Raw genomic sequence first — 22,610 nt, 5'->3', positions numbered from 1 at the left:
GTAGCTTTATTGCTGCAAGATTTATGCAAATACATGTACATGTATGGGCATGGACACACCCCCAATGAACTTGGGCCCACCCGTCTTAACATCGACAACAAAAACTATGACTTCTTCTTTTTGGCAGCCACCATGGACTCTATCAAAGTCTGCTTTTTCTTCTCCACTTTTCTCTGCGCCTCCCTGGTTTCCACCATACGAGTCTGTGTCTCTTGAATCTTTTTCTGAGCAGACTCAAGCATGGCCTGAGCTACTGCAATTTCAGTCATGTCACCTTTCTTAAGCACCACCTTAAGCTTTTTATTTGCTTGATCAAGCAGACTGTTGCTAACAGTCAGTGACATCTGCTGAGATGACTCTTTTGCTGCCAGAGATTTCTCTGTTTTCTTCAAGTCCTCGCTCTTACGAGACAGCTGCGCTGCCTTCTCTACAGCAATCTTAGCTGTTCTCTCTCTTTCTTCTTTCTCTTGCCTGGTTTTCTCCCTGGCTTTCTGTTCATCTTCCTTGGCTTTTCGTTCTTCTTCAAGTCTCTGCATATAGTGCATGTGAGCAGAACGTCCTAACGAGAGGAGTCCCTTTGTGACTGGGACCATTTCGGGCCGGTCATCATACAATCTCATGCCATCCATTGTTGCACGGAGACCATTGATTGATGCCTCGCTCAGACTAACTCTCTCCTTGGTGACACTTTTCCCACTGATTGAGAATGCGCGTTCCACGTCACTGTTTCCGTGAGACAGTGCAAGGACAATCCTTATCATTTGTCTCACTTGGGGGAATTTACAGTTTCCCGTACAGCCTTTTAAAGCCAACACTTTTCCCCAGTAACTGTCCACTCTCTTCATGCAGACTTCTTCTTCATTCTCCTGTGTTTCCTGGGACCAGTCAGTAGGAATGGCTTCCTCTTGGTACACCTTCCATTCATCTGCAATGCTGTCACTGTCAATATTCCTCTTCAGCTGTCTGGACAGGCTCTTGGCTGATTCAAGAGACCATGCAGCAGTCCTGTTTTGTGGCTGCAGACATCTGGCATTCTTCAGGATTTTGTTTGTCAATGGAAGCTTCTTTTGTAGGTGTACTATGGCTGCCTGGTAGCACTTCCTCATCCCAAGATACATCCTTTCCCTCTCAGAGACTTTCAACTTAGCGATACACCGTCGGGTATCCTCTCCCACACCCATGGATTCATTCTCCAGCTGGTTTGCAACAATGGAAACATCAAGGTTTGAGATGTCTTTCACAGCATCAACTGAAGGAGTCTTCATAATTCTTCTGATCAGTTTTTTGAGCAGGTCATGGAGTTTGTCATATAGAATGTGCACAAGTGGTTGCTCTGACTGGAAGAAGGTGAGGAACTCTGCAAATGTTGCTGCCCTGAACTTCAGGAAATGCAGTTGAGCTTTTATTTCCGGTCGCTGTAGTTCTGTTTTGATTATTTTGTACCTGGGTTTAAACATGTCCTTTGGCTGCTGCTTTGGAAGAAATACCAAGAAATACTCTTTGAGAGATTCCCAGATCTCTATCAGCCGCTCCACTGCAGGTCCCAGTGTCAACCACCTGCACTCGACATGCTTCAAAGGCTTTTTTGGAACAGCACCCAATTTATGCTGAATGTCTTGAAAATCAACAGATCTAGCAGCAGAGCCTTTGAACCAGTAGAAAATGTCCACTGCAAGCTCAGTTAGGTTTCCACAGTACTCTGCAAGTCCTTTGGCAAAAGCATTGTGTACTGTATGGAGAGTACATGTCCCTACATCAAGGAGACCAGGGCCCCTGTTGTCGAGAATGGCTTTGTCAATCTGTCTCCACACAGTGGTGCTCACATTAGGCCCATCACTGCCGAGCATGATAATATCCTGAAGCTGCAGTTTCGATTCATCCAAGGCAGAGATTATTTTCCTGGACAAATCTTCTCCAGTTGCATGACCCATGAGGTAAGTTTTGAGGTGAAATACTAATATCTGTTCCTCGGCATCAGACCAATACCGTACACGGATTTCTAGTTGCTTCAAGTTCTGTTTATTGGTGGTTTCATCATACATGAGGCTGAAGCCAGAAGCTGAATTCTTAACATCAGTGACTATCATGTCCTGAAAATAAGGACCTGTGGCTTCGCTAATGAGATATGAAACTTTCGATGAGCTCATTGAGAAACCATCCGGGATAACACCAGGAAACATTGCCTGCAGAAGATCCTTCAAACCGTCACAGGAAGAGTAGCTCAGATTCGAACGAACAACTTTCAATGTCCATAGAAGTTCTGCTTTTGTAATAGCGTCTTTTTTGGACATACAGACTAAAGCTGCATGACTTGGCTCATCTGTAGAAGCTGACCCTGATGCTGAAGCAGATGAAGTTGATGGTTGAACGAATGTCAGCAACGTCTGTGACCCACCCAGCAGTTCCTTCGCACGCTTCAGGTGCCCTTTGTTTTGGGCATGTTGTGTCAGTTGTTTCACACCCTGATTGTCACACCTCACTTCCGAATGGCACAACGAGCAGTAAGCTGAGAACACTGAGGACTTGCTAGGCTGACACCAGTCAGAAAGCCTACATCCATGTCCACTTTTCAACCACTCTGGGTTAAATTTAGTTCTCCCACCAGGCATTATACTGCTGGGAGTATACCTGTCAAAAAGAAAACAAATATGAGATAAGATTAAATGAATTAGCATAGAAAATCCTAACCTGTTAACGCATGAAGTGGAAAGAACTGTGAACCAAACAGTTTTTTTTTTCAAAACTGAAACATAAGTTAGTAAAATAATGAGAACAAACAAAGTAATTTAAAGGCAAATCAACAAATTTCTTACCGGTCTGCAGATTATACCTGAAACAAGAAAGATGATAAATAACATGTCCTAACATGTTTACCACCCGATAATTGCATTTTCTCCACTGCTGAATAGCTTGAACACTAATCTGAGTTCAAGCTAAGCGATGACAATTCAATTATGTATCTTTGGTATTGTTGTTGTACTATCTTCAGAAGATTATGAAACAACAAGACTTTAACAGTCTTTATTGTTTTTTGTTTGTTTGTTTTTTTATTGTCCTACATTGCTTGCATTACCTATTGTGCAGCATTGCGTATGTAAATTTTAATTCTACTGTAATTTTGTTAAAAGCTGAATATGCAACTACCACACGAAAGTATACAGAATTAAGTTGTAATCCCTATTTTGTGTCGTGGTCCTTCTTTATTATCTGCAATTAAATGATGAAATGTGTGAATTGTCGATTGAATTAGTTCTTTGCCAAATACTATTAGTTTTAGGCAAAATACAATCTCATTGTAATAAGCGAAAGATTGAGTTAAACATGTAGTATCAAATGTCAATGTTTAGCAAATTAGTAGAAAAGTTCAATTTCAGGTAGAATCTTTAGGGAAAGGTTGTTAGTAATAACTGAATAACCGCAAAGTTCACAGTTGGTTTTGTTACTCTAAGTAAAGTACAAACCTTAAAAATTGAGCTCAGCTGAACTTTTGAAATAAGACAAAGGACAATGATAATGGTCAAGGTATCATTCAGTCATTCTTCACAAAGTATATGAGATAATCCAAGAGAAATGCGTGATAAACATAGTTATATTATTTTCATCTCATTTTATCTTTTATAATTCTGTTACTGAATAGCATGAAGCACGAATCATAAAGGTAAAACAATTGTTTGGAAGGATATACTTAATATTAGGACAAAGTCAAAAATAACAATAACATAATTAGTCTAGTAGGAAGACTAGGTCCCCCTGCACCCCCGGAGATATACTTCTAATCAGTGTTTCTAGATTGGAAAAAATGTGTAGAAAATGACTAGCTATGGCCCCAAGCTGAAAAAATGTCCCACATACCATTTTTATGCAAATTACTGCTGCCATTATCAAAAAAACGATTTTTGACATATCTCAGCCAATATTGCAGATAATTGAAAAATGAAGGTGTCTAGACCCATGTTTTGAAGGGCATAGATCATGATAGAACTATTCATAACATGATTACATGTGTCTATGGTATACTAGTATGCTAATTAGTGCTTTATTTACAAAATAATCACAGTTTTACGAAATAATAGACTCATATTAAGGTCCGTCTACACAGACGTTAACACAAAGTTTTATTTTTCTAAATATTACAACTGTCAAAATAGTCCTAGCACTCAATGTGACCACTCTTCTCTTGCTTGTTTTAGATAAACATCATTAGCATTAGTGATTCTACACTGAGTCAGTCATCATCATTTTCATCGAAATCGTCAGAGTCAAACTCTTCTTCTCCTTCCTCTTCCTCCTCCTCTTCGTGCTCTCCTGTGTTCAGAAGATCCACCAGTGAGGTTGGTAGGATGGGACCACTGGACCACATTGGTTTCAACAGTCCTTCATCAGTCCTTATCCATCCTTGCTCCTCATAAGGTTTTGGCTTTTCGATGATAGGTTGATCGGCTCTTTTGTACAATGCTACGCGGTGGTTCACACGCTGGATGTGCGGCTTCAGGGCAGACTGGCATTGCTTCCTTGCTGCTCTCGAACCCGGGCTTGACCTCCTGCACCATGATTCCTCCAGCACTGTTTACAATGTTGCTGCCGTGCACACTGGTAGTGGTTTTATTCAAGTTGTCCCACTCACAGTGGAATACAAGGTTGCCCTCTCCTGTCACAATTTGTGGTGTACGATAAGTTGAGACTTCATCCAGGACCTTGGCGAGAGCAGTTTCCAACTCCAAGGCGAAATCGTAGCTCTCAGAGTGTCCAAGCCTGTGTAGTATTGTGGTGAGCTGTTTGCTTCGGAACAGGTGCCTTACAGTCACACAGAGGAGAATGTGCTTTGGTAACTTCCATTTTCCATCTGACACTGCACGGCACAGATCTTGTCCAATGGAGAAGACCAGACGCTTCACCTTTTCTGTCTCGATGCCCTCCTTGCCAGTCATTAGCACGCTGAGAAAGCGGACAAGGTCTGGAGGTAGGATGTCTTCAGGATTGAGCTCCATGTCTTCAGCTGTTGGTGGCCATGGTTGGTCTTTACACTCTCTGAAAGCCTGTAGAATACCCTGGCGAAGTTGGAGGGCAACATTTTGGTTCTTGTTTGTGCTTCCGAGTGTGAATGCTCGTGCGAGAGCATTGGAAACTGTTATGTTTGAGCTGTGCACAAGCCAGAAAGAAATGACATCACATTTGTCATGATCAACCTTCGTGAAGTGGATATGCTCCTTGATTGGGTCATTCTGTAGGCGTTTCAGTAGTTTCTCTGACCGATAATTTGAGTTCTCATATCCATTCAGTTTCAGTTCCTCGACATAGAGCAAGCGCAAGGAAGAAAGCTGAAGAACTTTATTCTGCTGGATGACCTGGGTTTGAATGTGTTCCAGTACTGAGTTGAATGCCTTTTCATGGGCGGCTGACATGCAAGCCTGCTCCTTTGGTGCTTCGGCTCTGTGAATCGCACGCTCATAGTTGTAGAATGCTGTGCGGAAAGCTTTAAAACATGACGGATGGTGTTTGGCCTCACATGCAAAGAGGTCTTTGTTTTTCACCTTTCGATGGAGTCGATAGAGACCCATTTTCTCAGCCCGTGTTTCGATTTGCTCCCATGCATTTTCTTTGTTTTTAAAGGATGGGAAGGTTGTAGGCCTCTCAGTATTGCGATGAGCATCTTTGGTCTCAACTTTCTCACAAAATATACACTCTGGCGGGAAGATGGGTTCAGCAGAACCTCCTGGTTTACGAGGAGAGTGATGCCATGATGAGGTTGATGGCCCTGGTTCTGTATCATCTCCCAGACGATGAAAGTGGCGGACAAAGTGCTTATAACACTTGCTGTGATATCCTACTCTTTCTAGGTCATCAGGAAGAGTTGCCGGGATCTGATCACATACTGATTGCATACGACATGGGGAGTCATGCGGTTGGTTGAGACGTCTATCCCGGATCTTTTGAAGCAGTTGCAGTTTTTCTGAAGCAGATCCTTTAATTTTACGGAGGGGCGTGAAATCCCCATGATCAGACATGGATGGTACATGAAGGATGCATGTAGGAGGAGAGCTTTGGGCTGCAGGTTCTACACTCCGTTTTCTTTTGGGCATGCTTGCTGTCGATGTCTACCATCACTGTTAAATGACAAATAAGAAATCACGAATGATGTTAAAAGTGCCTGTGAAAGGAGGCTCTGAGTTTTCAGTGAGGTAACAGAGGTTCTGAGTCATGTTCTACACTAGGGTACTTTTTAGCTGACTAAACCATGTTTAGTGGCATCAAAAGTGCTAATAGCTAAAACATCTAAATTCTTCCACACTAACGTTAGCTATCTAGGCCAATGAAACATTGTGCTAAGTTACTGTAGCTAGCTCAGCTGTCGTGCCTCTTTCTGGTTCAATTCATATACAGAAGTCAACAGATATGTCTCATGTTTGGCATTAACAAAAGTTTAAGTTACACCGACATTAGGAACATACTGTACATAGATGAGGCTAGCTTTAACGTTAGCTAACATGGTGCTAGCTGGCTCAGCTGTTATTCTGCCTGTTTATGATTTCATGCAGAAACTGAAGTCAAGAGTGTGAGTAACATTATAGTTAGCATCTTACCTGGCTAGATTGGAGGATGAATACCAAGAACAACACACAGATGGAATGGAAGACTGAACTTTCAACTGAGGTATTCAATAACATCAACGTTACCAATTGATACGAGCGCGCGACATTACCAATTGATACGAGCGCGCGAGCGCGCATGTTACATGGATGGAAATGTAAAATGGCAGCTATAGCAGCACTAATTTGGATCTCTAGTCTGTCATTTCTGCACTGTGATTGGATAACATAAAAAAATATGTTTGGGAGTTAACAGCAGGAGTTGGTAGATTTTACGTGGGCTGGGTGAGAAACCTTTAAATAAGCAAGTGAAAATCTCTCGCAATACAAAGTCAATGGTGGGAAGAAAAGTTGAGTGGTACCAATGTTACTGCCAATGTCCCGCCCCTATGCAAGACTCAGGAGCATCTTGTTGACATTTAACCTTGAAAATACCTGGGTTTAGACCCCTTATGTACCATGTTAAGTTATCTGCAGTATTAACGTATCCTTATCATTTGTAAAACTGATTATTTTGTAATTACAGCATTAATATGCATACTAGTATACCATAGACACATGTAATCATGTTATGAATAGTTCTATCATGATCTATGCCCTTCAAAACATGGGTCTAGACACCTTCATTTTTCAATTATCTGCAATATTGGCTGAGATATGTCAAAAATCGTTTTTTTGATAATGGCAGCAGTAATTTGCATAAAAATGGTATGTGGGACATTCTTTCAGCTTGGGGCCATAGCTAGTCATTTTCTACACATTTTTTCCAATCTAGAAACACTGATTAGAAGTATATCTCCGGGGGGTGCAGGGGGACCTAGTCTTCCTACTAGACTAAATATACATAAGATATACATATCATTTCCAGTCGAGATCAATAACAACACGTACTTTACACCATGGTGTAAACGACATGCCTCCACTTCGTACAGTATTTATTTGTGACGTCATCACTGCATACTCAATTTTTCCTCAACACTGCACTTTGTTGAGTCCTCAAAAATGCACTCACCACTTGTGAAATCGATCGAACAAACGGTTTTCGAGAAAAAGACAAAGAGACATATGTTCTTCGGGGATTTGAGCTTAAAGTCGTTTTGGAAATTTGTCTTGCGATTATGGACCCAGAAAGCAATTCCATGGCTGACGATTGGTATAGGAATGTCTGTTCTGACGCTTAGATACAGAAATTCTACTAATTAATATATCAATTTAAATTTTGGAACATTGAGGGTTAAAAAATAGGAAAAATAGGAATTTCCACCAAAAAATAGGAGATTTATAGGATCCTATTAAAAAGTAGGAATAAATAGGAAAAATAGGAGGACTGGGACCCCTGTAACTATTTATACCCTTTGCAATGACACTTGAAATTTAGCTCAGGTGCCTCCCATTTCTCTTGATCATCTTTGAGATGTTCCTACACCTTGATTGGAGTCCACCTGTGGTAAATTCAATTGAATGGACATGATTTGGAAAGGCACACACCTGTCTATATAAGGTCTCACAACTGACAATGCATATCAGAGCAAAAACCAAGCCATGAGGTCGAAGGAACTGCCTGCAGAACTCAGAGACAGGATTGTGTCAAGGCACAGATCTGGGGAAGCCCACAAAAAATTTCTGCTGCATTGAAGGTTCCCAAGAGCACAGTGGCCTCCATAATTCTTAAATGGAAGAAGTTTGGAACAACCAGGACTCTTCCTAGAGCTGGCCGCCCGGCCCAACTGAGCAATCGGGGGAGAAGGGCCTTGGTAATAGAGGTGACCAAGAACCCGATGGTCACTCTGGCTGAGCTCTAGAGATCCTGTGTGGAGATGGGAGAAACTTCCAGAAGGACAACCATCACTGCAACACTCCACCGATCTGGGCTTTATGGCAGAGTGGCCAGACGGAAGCCTCTCCTCAGTGAAAGACACATGAAAGCCCGCTTGGAGTTTGCAAAAAAGCACCTAAAGGACTGTCAGACTGTGAGAAAAGATTCTGTAGGCTTTCATGTAGGCTTAACTCCCCCAGCTCTCTCCGTGCTCTGTCCCCCAAATATTCCCACAGGTCGCACAAGATCTGCTAGCAACCCTCTTCTGGTGAAATTGCCAAAATCAAGACTCTCTATTCACCTTCACTCTTTAATTCCTCTTTTCTGCCGCCTCTGGAACAAACTCCCTCACTCTCTTCAACCCCACTCCTCCCTCCTGGTCTTCAAAACAGCTGTTCACCACCATCTCTTATCTTCACCCCAGATCTTTTCTTTCCCAGAATCCAGAATCCAGTCCCAGAATACAGATCTGATCCCCAGATCTTCCCCCATCCAAAACCTTGAACTTTTCTATCCCTGCTAATTCACCCCAGATCCACTTTTTTGAAATACCAACTTCTTTCCTGGAAGTCCTAGCAGTGTCCATGTGTTTTATAAATCTTCCATCCTCCCCCCCCCCCCCCCCCCTTTCCCATGCCTCCTCCCCCCAAGCCCTCTCCCTCCCACAGATCTCCCGATGTCCATGTTCTCTGCTGTTGTACTTATGTGCTTCCCTCTCTCTCCCCATCTTGTTTCCCGCTCCCTTTATTGTATGCTTTGTGTGTCCATTTTTTTGTGTGTGTTTAATGCTAGCTCTCACATGAGCCTCAATCTCAACATCATGAGTATAGAGTTCCATCTTGTATGTGTGTCAATAAGCAAAGAAAGCTCCAATTTATGCCTTTAAAACAGGGAGAATTAATAAGAAATACCATTGAAACGCAACATTAACATTCACAGCACGTATCGGAAATGACGTTCTGGAATGCCTGCCAAAAAAACATTTATATTTGTTTACAAGTATCATTTGTACCCTCACATCAAGATTAAATTTTGGTGAAAAAGAAAATGCTTGTTATATTCAGAAATTTATGGTAGTGAGTTTATACATGCAAAAAGGTGCTAAATGCAAATTTTACATTACTACATTTGTCGTAAAACTGGAACAGCACCCGGTAGAGCGCGTACCTCCGCCAGGCCGAACAGTTTATGTGTTGTATCGCATTGATAGGCCGGATCCCAATCTGGATTTTCTCCAAAATCGAATCAATTTATCCTTGTGGCACAGCCAAACTGTCCACCAAGTTTCTTCCGATTCCTTAACCAAACTTTTTGAAATATCATGCTATGTATCATTTTATCCCCGTCTCTAAATGGTGAAGATTCACTAAACAAATTATCGGAACCTCTTCCGGATCTTCATCAAAATCTAATCATTTCATCTTTGTCACACACCCAACCTCGACACCAAGTTTCGTCGGAATCCGTGCACAACTTTTCGATATCCTTCTCAAAGACAGACAAACAGGGGTGAAAACATAACGATAGTTATACTATAAAACATAACGATAAAACCTAACAAAACCTAACGGAGGTAATGATAGTGAAACAATGGGAAAAATTAACCATTTTCATCATTTTCTAAAACTATTTTTCATCAATCAATGATCAACTTTGAAACAATGATTAACTGATTTATCGTAAGCATGACCTAAATCTCATATCAACAAATTACCAAACACTTCCTAACAGCCCTTCACATACCTGACCCCCTTCAACTTGGCGGTTGGGATCACGTGGGCGGTAATAGCGCCGGCGTGGATAGTATGCCGAGCCTTGGGGATACCGCCGACGGTTAGGTGGCGGACCCCGTGGACCCGAAAAGTTAGCCTGGCCCTCACCCTCTGAGCTCGTAACTGCTTCACCATTGCGCACTCCTTCTCCATCCCGCTGCTCCTGAATAATTGCATGGGGCATACATCAGAGTTAAACGCAACAAAGGGTTGGAATAGATAGTCACAATAAATCCAGCTCAAAAATATACAGAAACAGAAAATACAAAAAAGAAAACAAGAAAAGGTACAAAAACTATACAAGATTTCATTATGAGAAAGTATTTCAGAATAGTATCATTGAGATAATAATAAATACAGTATATATATATATAAGTTTTAGGACACTTCAATTTTTCCAGTTTTTATTGAAATTTACGCAGTTTAATGTCCAATGAATAACCTGAAATGGTACAAAGGTAAGCAGTAAACTGCTCGAGGTTAAAAAAAAGTTTAGGTTAGCAAAGACAGGAAAATAATGTAAATTGCACAGTTATATTGTAAAAAAAAGGCCTTCTTCAGGGAACAAGTAATAGGTTAACAATGTGCAGCTGTTCTGCAGCAATGTAAGTAAATTAAGCCTTGAAAGTCGATGCAAACAATTCCGACAGGTGTCCCAACCTCTGCTGATTACTTGATTACAAACCCCCTGTCTGTATAAAAGCAGTATTGGAACAGACTGTTATTACACCCTCAGAAGCATTATTTGGACAACTAGAGGAAACTCTGACAGGAAGAGATCTGGCAGATCCAAAGCCACAACAGAATCAGAAGACAAGGTGCTGAGAGTCAGCAGCTTGCGTGACAGGCGGCTCACAGGACAACAGCTTCAAGCACAGCTTAACACTGGTCGAAGTAAGCAAGTCTCAGTTTCAACTGTGAAGAAGACATTGAGCTGCAGGTTTGACAGGTCGAGTGGCAGTAAGAAAGCCATTGCTAAGATGGCAAAATAAGAAAAAGAGGCTTGCCCGGGCCATGAAGCATCGCCAGTGGAGGACTGGAGACTGGAAGAAGGTCTAATGGACCGATCAATCAAAATTTGAAATATTTGGTTCATCACGCAGGGTTTTTGTACGCCGTCGAGTAGGCGAAAGGATGGTTCCTCAGTGTGTGACACCAACTGTCAAACATGGAGGAGGAAGCGTGATGGTCTGGGGCTCTTTTGCTGGATCCAGAGTCGGCGACTTGCACAGAGTGACTGGCACCCTGAACCAAAAGGGCTACCGCAGCATTTTGCAGCGCAATGCAATACCCTCTGGTATACGCTTAGTTGGTCAGGGGTTCATCCTTCAGCAAGATAATGACCCTAAACACACCTCCAGGCTATGTCAAAACTACCTTCGAGGAAAAGAACAAGACGGTAGGCTTCAAATCATGGAATGGCCAGCACAGTCTCCAGACTTCAACCCCATCGAGCTGGTTTGGGATGAACTGGACAGAAGGGTGAAAGCAAAGCAACCTACAAGTGCAACACATTTGTGGGAACTTCTGCAACAGTGTTGGGAACAACTTCCCGAACAATATTTGATTTCCATTGTAGAAAGAATGCCACGAGTGTGTTCGGCGGTTTTATCTGCAAAAGATGGCTACTTTGCAGAGTCAAAAATTTAAATTAAATTTTGTTAAACAAAATGATTCTATGATTTCTTTTTTTATCTCCAATTGTTTATTTGTTCTATGCTTAATTTCAGAGTACATTGAGACATTAAACTGCGCAAATTTCAACAAAAACCGGAAAAATTGAGGTGTTCCAAAACTTTTGACCGGTAGTGTATGTACACACACACACACACACACACACACACACACACACACACACACACACACACACACACACACACACACACACACACTAAATACAGTACATCTCTATATAGTAAATGCATACAGTAAATACAGTATAAATGCTGTGTGTGTGTGTGTGTGTGTGTGTGTGTGTTTGTGTGTGTGTGTGTGTGTGTGTGTGTGTGTGTGTGTGTGCGCGCGCGCGCGCATACATCACAAAGGATTTTCCTATCATACGAACCCAGGTTACACTCCCCCGAAAATAGATTAATTAATTATGTAAAATGATTTAAAATCATGGGGCAACCCGGGTTACCGCATGGTGGATCATATATATATATATATCAATTACTATGCGATTTCATACCATCAGTGGTGAACCGCCATTAAGGTATCCCATCCAGCTATGCTGTACCTTAATGGGAGCGATAAGTACCGTCTGCCACACGGCACATTATCTCTGGTACCAGGTCGGTAGCTTCTCCTCAGTGAAAGACACATGAAAGCCCGCTTGGAGTTTGCAAAAAAACACCTAAAGGACTCTCAGCCTGTGAGAAACAAGATTCTGTGGTCTGATGAAACCAAGATTGAACTGTTTGGCTTCCGTCTGGCCACTCTGCCATAAAGCCCAGATCGGTGGAGTGTTGCAGTGATGGTTGTCCTTCTGGAAGTTTCTCCCATCTACACACAGGATCTCTGGAGCTCAGCCAGAGTGACCATCAGGTTCTTGGTCACCTCTACCTCTCTTACCAAGGCCCTTCTTCCCCGATTGCTCAGTTTGGCCAGGCGGCCAGCTCTAGGAAGAGTCCTGGTTGTTCCAAACTTCTTCCATTTAAGAATTATGGAGGCCACTATGCTCTTGGGAACCTTCAATGCAGCAGAAAGGTTTTTGTGGACTTCCCCAGATCTGTGCCAAGACACAATCCTGTATCTGAGCTCTGCAGGCAGTTCCTTCGACCTCATTGCTTGGTTTTTGCTCTGATATGCATTGTCAGCTGTGAGACCTTATATAGACAGGTGTGTGCCTTTCCAAATCATGTCCAATCAATTGAATTTACCACAGGTGGACTCCAATCAAGGTGTATAAACATCTCAAAGATGACCAATAGAAATGGGAGGCACCTGAGCTAAATTTAAAGTGTCATAGCAAAGGGTATGAATACTTATGTCAATGTGATATTTCAGTTTTTTCTTTTTAATAAATTTGCAAAACTTTCTAAAATCCTGTTTTCTCTTTGTCATTATGGGGTATTGAGTGTAGATTGATGAGGGAACAAAATGAATTTAAACGATTTCAGCATAAGGCTGCAACATAAGAAAATGTGAAAAAAGTGAAGGGGTCTGAATACTTTCTGAATGCACTGTACATACATACATACATACATACATACATACATACATACATACATACATACATACATACACCAGATGGACAGACAAATGCTGTTCCAGATGACATTGCCCTATGAGATACACCATTAAAAAAAAAATCTCCCCCCACCCACCGCACACATTTGCAGATTTGATATACGTGGCATTTTCCAGGAACATATCCATCGCGAATGTCGGGGTCCGACTGTATTTAAAAGTTTAGTTTTCTAGCTGCGCCACAAAGGGTGGCCGGTGGTTATGTTTTCACCCCTGTATGTCTGTGAACAGGATACGTCAAAAACTTGTGGACGGTTTTGTACAAAAATTGGTGGACAGGTTAGGTGTGTGATAAGGACGAATTGATTAGACTTTGGTGAAGATCCAGATACTATAATTCTTTAAGTGATTCTTCACCATTGAGAGATGGGACCAAAAACTATGTACAAGATCTTTAGCAAGATATTTCAAAGCATTGTGGATGAGTTATGACAAAACTAGGTTTAGGTAACAAGAACAAGCCAATTGTGGTGGTTAGGTGACGAGAACAAGCCGATTCAATTTTGGCTCATGTCGGATCCAGATCCGGCCTATCCGTGGGCTACAAAACCTAAACTGTTTGGCCTGGCGGTATGCACTCTTCTGGGTGCCATTCGAGTTTATTATGTTATGGAAATTTGTCTCAAAGACTTCCTCTTACCAAGACTCGATTGCATTTGATACATTTCTTTTGCCCTCTTGGACTCAAACTCACATTGTAGCTTGGTGCTCCACGGCGACCTCGTGGGTAGTACCGACGGAAACGTCGGTCTGCAGCATAGCGGCTTCCTTGAACAGCTACACCACCTGGTCCCGTGACATTGGCTGCTTCTGCTCCCTAGTGAAAGCACAATAACTCATTACTACAAAGCAACAAACCAATAAATACGATACAGTGAAATGTATCGCTTGATTGCAAAAATAAAATAAATAAATAAATAAATAATGAAGAATATGTTGTTGTTTTTTTTTACTCAAAGTGTCACGATCCTCTCATTTTGAAAATTCCACCACCAAAAATTATCCCAGTAATCTTGATGAAGCCATTTTAAATATCCACAGGACAAAATTGCTATACCCCAATGAGCAGAGGTTCCGCTCAATGTATAGACAGCAGCTACCTTCATCCACACATCTCCTCAAATATGGAGAACAGAATCTGTGGTGAAGTCTTAGCAAAATGCTGCAGAACGTTAACACCACCCACCTCCTTCAATCCATGAACTCTCCAGCTGTAAAAGCTATCCAAAATAATATTTGCTTTACCTATTACTAGCTGATGGGGCACTAACTACTTAAACCTAGAAATCCACAACTCCAAGGAAGCACACCCGAAAACTGCCTCTTGCATCATGTAGTCACAATTTATATTGCTGCCCATGCCCGATACTTTGCATTTCTGCATCTGCCACTTCTCTGCGATATGAGAAATAATAGAAATGACTGCACCGATACTTCACCACTCACACCACATCTAACCTTTCCTGAAACTGATCACCTCACCTTTGACCTCTTGATGCCATAATCCAACCAGTTCATCTTCACAACATATATATTTATACCAAGTTTGTTAAAAATCCCAAAACTGGTTCACAAGTTGGCCCATTCTTATCCGTACATGTACTTGGTCCTGTTCGACCAATCTTTGGCTTTTGTTTATCTAGGCCTCATGCTCATGAGTCTGGAGTCTTGCATGTTCTTTCTTCCCTCATTTACTTCCTCCCATCAAACTCATTTCTATCCACTTCTGCCATTGTCAAGTCCAAAAAATACTTTCTTTCAATAATAAAGCCCTCATTATCCTATTATGCCTTCACTTTCCTCTTATTCCTTCTCTTCATGATTATTCCTTCTTATTATTCCTTCACAATACAACCCCTGCTCTAGTGGGGAAAATGGCCTTAAAACGATCATTCATTCATTCATATTCATTCATTATTCCTTCACAACATAAAACTAATATGTAGTGCGGATCACTAATATTCGAGGTCTTCATTCTAATTTGACCCATCTCTGCATTGGCGTCAGGAAGGGCATCCGGCCATAAAAACATTGCCTCAAACAGGGAACCGTGATTGTCAAGGGGCCTGCAAGGCTAACCCCCGCTCTAGCGGGGAAAAATGGCCTTAAAACGATCATTCATTCATTCTGCATCCAAATTACTGCTGCAGCTCCAGACACTATGTTTAACAGAAATATTCCTCTCATGGAGGGTCTCCAAAACCCGTTTCTCCCTGGCAAGTTGGCTGTTCGCACAGGAAAACTGGCAAGGACTGCACTCTACCCTCTCATAAAAGGTGTGGCTGCTTTAGCCAAGCATCTAATAATAATTTCACCTGGAAATACTTCCACAAAAGGCCTCTGTCATACAATAGTTTATCCCATCCCATGTGCAGGCAGCTTTCTTACCCATCCACTCATACATAAATCGTACACAAAATCCTGTAGGGAGGTGGTTGCCATCAAACAGCTTTCTCTCTCAACCCGAAAGGTCAACAGCTTTAGTTCACCCTAAGGCTTGCAACAACTGCGTCTCCATCCTGAGCAAGCGAAAAAACACCACCATGCTAATATCAAGCAATAGAACTTCTTCAATTACTATCCTTTCTCTAAGTCATGGTGGAACTTGTAAGCCTCACCATTAGCCATGAGGCCTTATTGGCTGACTCTAATCACCAAGGTAGCCTCCAAAGCCGACAGCAGACTGGGTGTCATTCTCTGTCATTCCAAGTGATTCCTTGAAAAATCAGAACTCAGGAGTACTATTTCAATGAGCTATGGACAAAAGGCCTCTGCCCACAGCTCAACGAAGCAGTACTGTCCCCTATGAGGTGGGCCCCAGCATCACACATGTCTCCTGGATTCTGTGGAATCTAAAGCTCTCATCATTATTGGCATTTCCTGCAATGAAGCACAATAACGAGGACCATTGCTCTCACACTGCAAACCTGTTAGTGGCCTACAATTTTTACTACCTCTCGTCCAGTCCAACTCCATTTGTTTTCACCCTTCTGAGACTTCCTGGCAACTCCACGACAAGGATTCTTCCAATAACCCCCTCATGATTAAAGTGTCAAAACAATATATTTTTAAAATCCCGTCTTAATGTGCTCTTTTCCCCTCATGTATTTAAAGGCCTTGTACTTATTTTTTTGGTAAATCATGCCACATCTTTCTCAAATAGGCTTTTGGCTTGTCCATTTGATAACTCTCAGATTATTCCCATGTCTATGCCAATCTTCCTCGAGTAAAGTTATTTTTTATTATTAATTTCCTTCTTGGTTATCCCAAATACTATTCCTCGCCTCCAGATTCCACTCCTTCGTCTTTTCTCCGATGCAGATTGTCCTTCTGTCGGCCTCGTCAAATATGTCGCACTTCTCTCCTAATAGTATCATAAAAATCTGCCCTTCTTAAGCCAAATTTTCCAATGTACTATACCATACCCCAACTCTTCACAAAAGTCTTGCCCACACAGGTTTCCTACACATTTGGGTATCTGAAATTCCATGACTTTTCATGACCTTTCCATGACCCTCCACTCACTTTCGATGACCCCACACAGGCATATTTTACTCACCCCCTATCTCAAGACACATCAGCAAGATTATGTCAGTTACCAAGGATTTAAAGTCGACCACTATCCTGCTTCAGTTGAATAACAGATTAGAAAACTGTTGACATGACAATGTGGTTGACTGGATACAGAAGGCCTGTAAAGAACAAAGCAGCACGCTTTTGGGTCAGTACATGCTCAATCCATTTGGCATAGGCGTGATGACTAAGCCAGGCCTCATTGAAATTTACATTTTCTGGGCATAGTGATAGCAAATTATTTGTTTGCCCTCCAGCTTTCCGGCCTAGCTCTACATGTAGGTCGAAAATGGCATGTTATTCTGAGCATGTGCCAATTTCCCCCAGCATTGACACTTTTTTTTTTTTTTTTTTTTTTGTATACAAGTCAGAACTAACTGAGCAGGTGTGTTAGTGTTGAAAAACCACTTTTCGCACTTGTGTTAGTGTTGAAAAACCACTTTTGTCACTTGTGTTAGTGTTGAAAAACCACAGGAAAAAGCACAGGGCAGGATGTTGGTAGTCAGAACTAACTAACTAACAAGTCGTGAAAGAGCTAACATTAATCACACAAAAGACAAACCGACACACAAAACACAAAAAACAAGGGGAGCGGCAGACAAGATGGGGAGAGAGGGGGAAGGACACAAAAGAGAGGGGGAAGAGGGGGAAGGACACAAACACAACATTTGAGAGCAGGGACATCGGGAGGACTTGGGGGGAGGTGGGAGAGGAATAAAACATATGAACACTGCAAGGACTCTGGGGTGAATTACCGGGGGTAGAAAAGATCAAGGTTTTCGATGGGGGAAGATAAGAGATGTTGGTGAACAGCTGTTTTAAAGACCTGGAGGGGGCAGTGGGATTGAAGGGAGTGGGGGAGTTTGTTCCAGAGGTGGGAGAAAAGGGGAATGAAAGAGTGAAGGTGAGCAGAGAGCCTAGACTTTGGCAGTTTAACCATAAGAGGGTTGCAGGCAGATCTTGTGCGACCTGAAGGAATATTGGGGGGACAGAGCACAGAGAGAGCTGGGGGAGCAAGGCCGGAGAGGAGTCGGTAGAAGACAGAAAGACCACCAACCTGCCTGCGGTGAGTGAGTGAAAGGCCCTCGGTGTTGACTACATCGCAGGAGTTTCCAATGATTCTGAAAGCTTTGGCCTCAACAGCGTGAAGCCGAGCAAGGTGTGAGGCAGGAGCACCAGCCCAGAGGGGGGAACAGTATTCCATTGAGCTGCGGATGAAAGCCTTGTATGTGGTGAGGAGCTCAGGTGTGCCAAGGAAGGACTTCGCACGACGGAGGATGCCCAGTCGGCGACTGGCTTTGGAGGCCAGCTTGGAAATGTGGTTTTCCCAAGAAAGATCATGGCAGATAGTGAGACCCAAAAGCTTGAGCGACAGAACTTCTTGGAGAGGATTGTTGAGAAAGTAGATGGGAGGGTTGTCCAGTCGGTCCTTTCGGAGAGACATTGTAAGAGTGTGAGATTTGTCAGGATTGAAAGACATGTTCCACTTGTTTGACCAGTCTGTGATTTTGTCCAGGTCTGCAGAGAGTGAGGAGGCTGCAGACTGCCGATCTGAGGGATGAGGAATGGAGCGACAGAGAGTAGAGTCGTCAGCAAAGAGATAGAGAGGATTTTCAAGAGAGTCAGAGAGATCATTGATGAAGACCAGAAAAAGCACAGGGCCCAGAACACTACCTTGGGGAACTCCAGCCTGAACAGGAAGAGGAGATGAGAGAAACCCATTCAGGGCCACACGTTGACTACGACCAGAGAGGAAGTCCGCCAGCCATGCGTGGAGATTTCCATGGATACCAAAGGAGGAGAGTTTGGTGAGCAGAGCAGGGTGCCAGACCGTATCGAAGGCACGTGAAATGTCAAGGGAGACAGCTCTAATTTCCTGTTTGGCGTTGAGGACCTCCATCCATTGTTGAGAAAGCAGAAGCAGCATGTCCAGAGTAGAGTGACCAGGTCTGAAACCAAATTGATGATCAGAGATCAAGCCATTGGAGAAGAGGAAAGATTTAATATCTGAAGCAATGATGGATTCCATGACTTTGCTGATAATTGGGAGAAGGCTGATTGGTCTGTAGTTGCTGGGATCTGTTTTTGCACCTTTTTTGTGCAAACCGGTGATGTTGGCTGATTTCCAAGCAGATGGCAGATGACCTTGAGCAAAAGAGAGGGTGAAGAGAACAGAAAGAGGGAGTGAAAGAGCAGAAGAACATAATTTTAGGACCCGTGGGCTGATGCCGTCAGGACCAGTTGCAGAATCAGAGTCGAGGGTTGACAGAAACTTTTCCACCTTGTCAGGAGGAAAGGACACAGAGTCCAGGAGCAGCTGGGTACGACTGGGTACGGTGGGTACAGAGAGGGATGGGTTTGGGACACAAAACACTGCTACCGTTTGTGTCCTCAATATATGCTACCGTTTGGAGAAGACACTGCTACCGTTTGTGTCCTCAATATATGAAGAATTACACACACAAAAAAAAAAAAACAGGATGAATGCTTGTTAACACTCCTATGTAAATTTTCAGTTAGGTAATTAACAAAACCGAGCATTTTCAATAAACTGATTTAAGTAACAATCCTGGACCAGTTGGAAAAATTCCCTCTCTGCACTGCCAATTTCCTGTACCTGAAAATGAAAATCCCCCATGATCATTACTCTTTCCTTGTGTCTTTCTCATTTCTTCTCAGTATTTATCACGCTTTTCACTCACTTCAGGATCCCTGAAGCAGAAACTGATGAGTGTATTACTATCCTTTCTGTCCACAACCTCAATCATACCAAATCCTCCACCTAAGTCACAGTATTGGGCCTTCATAATGCTACATTTTACTGAGATTGCCACCTTTCTTCCCTTTTGAACCACTTCTAGAGGCCATTTTCCCCTGCCAAGCAGGGGTTGGCCTTTTTCGGGCACCGTGGTCCCATTTTTTGAAGCAATGTTTTATGGCCGGATGCCCTTCCTGCCGCCAACCCTGTTAGATGCCTCTTGCGACACGCAGGCAATTTATCAGTGAACTGGTACTCAATTTGCCGACCTCGGAAGGATGACGGGCTGAGTCAACCCCCCTGGCGTTAATTTACCGATCGACTGAGATTCAAACCCAGGATCCAAGGATCCCAAGCCGGCACCCTAACCGCTAAGCCAACACCTGGCTGCACCCTTCCTCCCTTTTCTGTCACAATAATTAATAAATCTTGTTAGCTTCAGAATTCTGTCTTAGAATTGCTCTCACCATTAAACCAAGTATTATTTACTGCAAATACAGCACATAATATGAACATGTCTCATAATGTAAAGCCGATCTCTGAAGGATCCAGAAAAATGTCAACAAACCAACACACAAAATATGAAACTCACCTTTTCTCCCTCCACAACATCAAATTCTACAGTTTCACCATCACCCACACTCCTTAAATATTTCCGTGGGTTGTTCTTTTTGATAGCACTCTGAAGAAAGAAATGTACATAATAACAAAAAAAAATTAATCACGAACCCTCTCAAACTGATACCATCCCTAATACCTCCACACATACACAATCAACAGCATCTATAATAAAGTAGGACTGTCCAATCAATAGTACCTTTTATTCTAGATTTACTTCACATTAATCACAATCATTTTGGAGGAAATCAAAAAAATACTCTACGAAGTATTTTTCAAATCTTACAATGCAATTTTCTTTTTGAAAGACCTAAAGGCCAATATAAGAGGTGAACCACAGAGGAATGAGCACTTACACCATGACAGAGAGGAAGACAGGATCAAGCCCAATACAGGGTTGGCTGACAAGTAGAATAGATAATGTATAGTCATAGGGAATTAAAAGAGATTACTGAGTGCTGTCACTTTAAAGAGAGAGATGCAAGTGACTACGCCACAGACGTGTGTAGGTGATTCCACAATCAGGAAAAGTGTGTTGTTGTGCTGTAAGTGTGGACCTGGTTATGGCCATAAAGTACTGTTGCGGTTCTATCGCCGGCCTTCTCCCCTTATTAAGGGGGGATTAATCCCCTTGTCTTTACTGACCTGGCGCGAACCGAGACCTATTACGTCCCTTCTGGACAGCGCAAAATTAAATAGGGTTTCGGGACCAAATTCTCGCTCGTACCTAAGTACTCGCGCTGCCCTGGAAGCGAGGAAACAAGCCTCGCACGAACCACGTGAGGTTGGAATACGCCGAGCGGTTTGCGTACACGTGATCCGTGCAGTTATAATTAATGGACCCAATTTAAGCGATCTTATTCGTGCCACGCTTAGTCAATGGAGAAATCACGGGAACGATCGAATTCAGAAGAAAGGAAGAACAAATAGGTTTAATGATTATTACCACACGTATTTACAGTTCAGGACGAAGAGACACAGGGAAATCCTTATACAGTCTTATGCTTAATTCCCAAAGACAACGGGCCCGTCTGACACACTCACACAGGGATTGCAGATGGTCCGGTGTTCTCCAGCGCGTCCAAGGGTGGTTCTCGTCCGGTTCTCCACGGTCCCCGGCACGTCCGCAAAGATGGAGGTAGGCGAAGACAAGGCCACGCAGCGCGTCTCTCAAGCAAGGGCGATATCTCGGGGCGAACGGCAGGGAGGGCTTTTATGGCAAAGGGCGGTTACACAGCTTCGTTCACTCGCTTGGCTGAACCGCGCAAGTTTGGTATAAACGCCCTGGCTGCGCCCACGTATCTTTAGCGATAGTAAAAGCTCGTACAGTGCGAGTGATGAAAGTCCTCTTCTCCCGGCAAGTCCTGTTCAAGTCCTCTTTGCCGCACGTCCCCCTCTGCGAGTCCTCTGCAACTGCCGTGTGCACGCGAGTCCTCTGCAAGTCCTTCCCTCTGCAAGACCTCTACAACGCTGCAGTCCTGTTGAGGGCTTTGCGCATCGGGTTATATAGCCCCGCCCCGCGAGCCTTCTGGAACTCACCAGACTCTTCTCACCACGCCCTCTGACGCCACCACCTCTGAGCTCTGATTGGTGGCTCATGCTTACAGTCATCGCCTCTGCCGCTCCAGACCTCAACGCCGGCCCCACCTTTTTAGGCCTACCTCGTGTTAGCTCGACTAATGAACAACCAATGCTTAACAAACTGGATTGCGCCCACAGAGGTGGAATGGTTTGCCGAAGTAGGACCTATTCTCCTGTCTTTACACAACGCAGGATTAACACTGGAAGGGGCCTACTCTCACATATACTAAGACATAACTATACTACAAACGAGGCTACATGTTGCTTGTGTGACTATCTATGGGGGGCAACCTTTAACCTTTATTGAGCTCACGGTACACATCTCAAAACCATAGCAGTACCTTCAGAAAGTATTCACACCCTTTGACTTTTTCATATTTTGTGTTGCAGCCTGAATTAAAAATTGTTTAAAGTGAGATTTTTTGGCACTGATCTATACATATTACCCCATAATGTCAAAGTGGAATTCTAAAAATTAATTTAAAATGAAAAACAGAAATATCTAATTTACATAAGTATTCTACCCCCTTTGCTATGACCCTCCAAGTTGAGCACAGGTGCATCCAATTTCCTTTGATCATCCTTGAGATGCCCCTACAACTTGATTGGAGTCAATTCAATCGATTGGACATGTCTTAGAAATTAACACATCT

At 42.9% G+C, this 22,610-nt stretch overlaps 1 protein-coding gene across 2 annotated transcripts in view; it reads right to left on the bottom strand.

Moving 5' to 3' along the window:
• Positions 1 to 22,610, bottom strand: part of LOC137430009 (Y-box-binding protein 3) — a 67,772-nt gene that overhangs the window by 5,895 nt on the left and 39,267 nt on the right. For both annotated transcript variants that reach the window (XM_068120464.2, XM_068120465.2), the window contains exons 4-6: positions 20,351 to 20,440; positions 14,122 to 14,244; positions 10,147 to 10,338 (exon numbers count right to left, since the gene is read on the bottom strand). In XM_068120464.2, coding sequence (XP_067976565.1) covers positions 10,147 to 10,338; positions 14,122 to 14,244; positions 20,351 to 20,440 — 405 coding nt within the window. The remainder of the gene's footprint in view (positions 1 to 10,146; positions 10,339 to 14,121; positions 14,245 to 20,350; positions 20,441 to 22,610) is intronic.

The sequence above is a fragment of the Myxine glutinosa genome, chromosome 6 (genome assembly GCF_964187855.1).
Source record: "Myxine glutinosa chromosome 6, kmMyxGlut1.1, whole genome shotgun sequence".
Lineage (NCBI taxonomy): Eukaryota > Metazoa > Chordata > Myxini > Myxiniformes > Myxinidae > Myxine > Myxine glutinosa.
The sequence above is the reverse complement of the archived record's forward strand: the minus strand, read 5'-3'. Positions and strand labels throughout refer to the sequence as shown.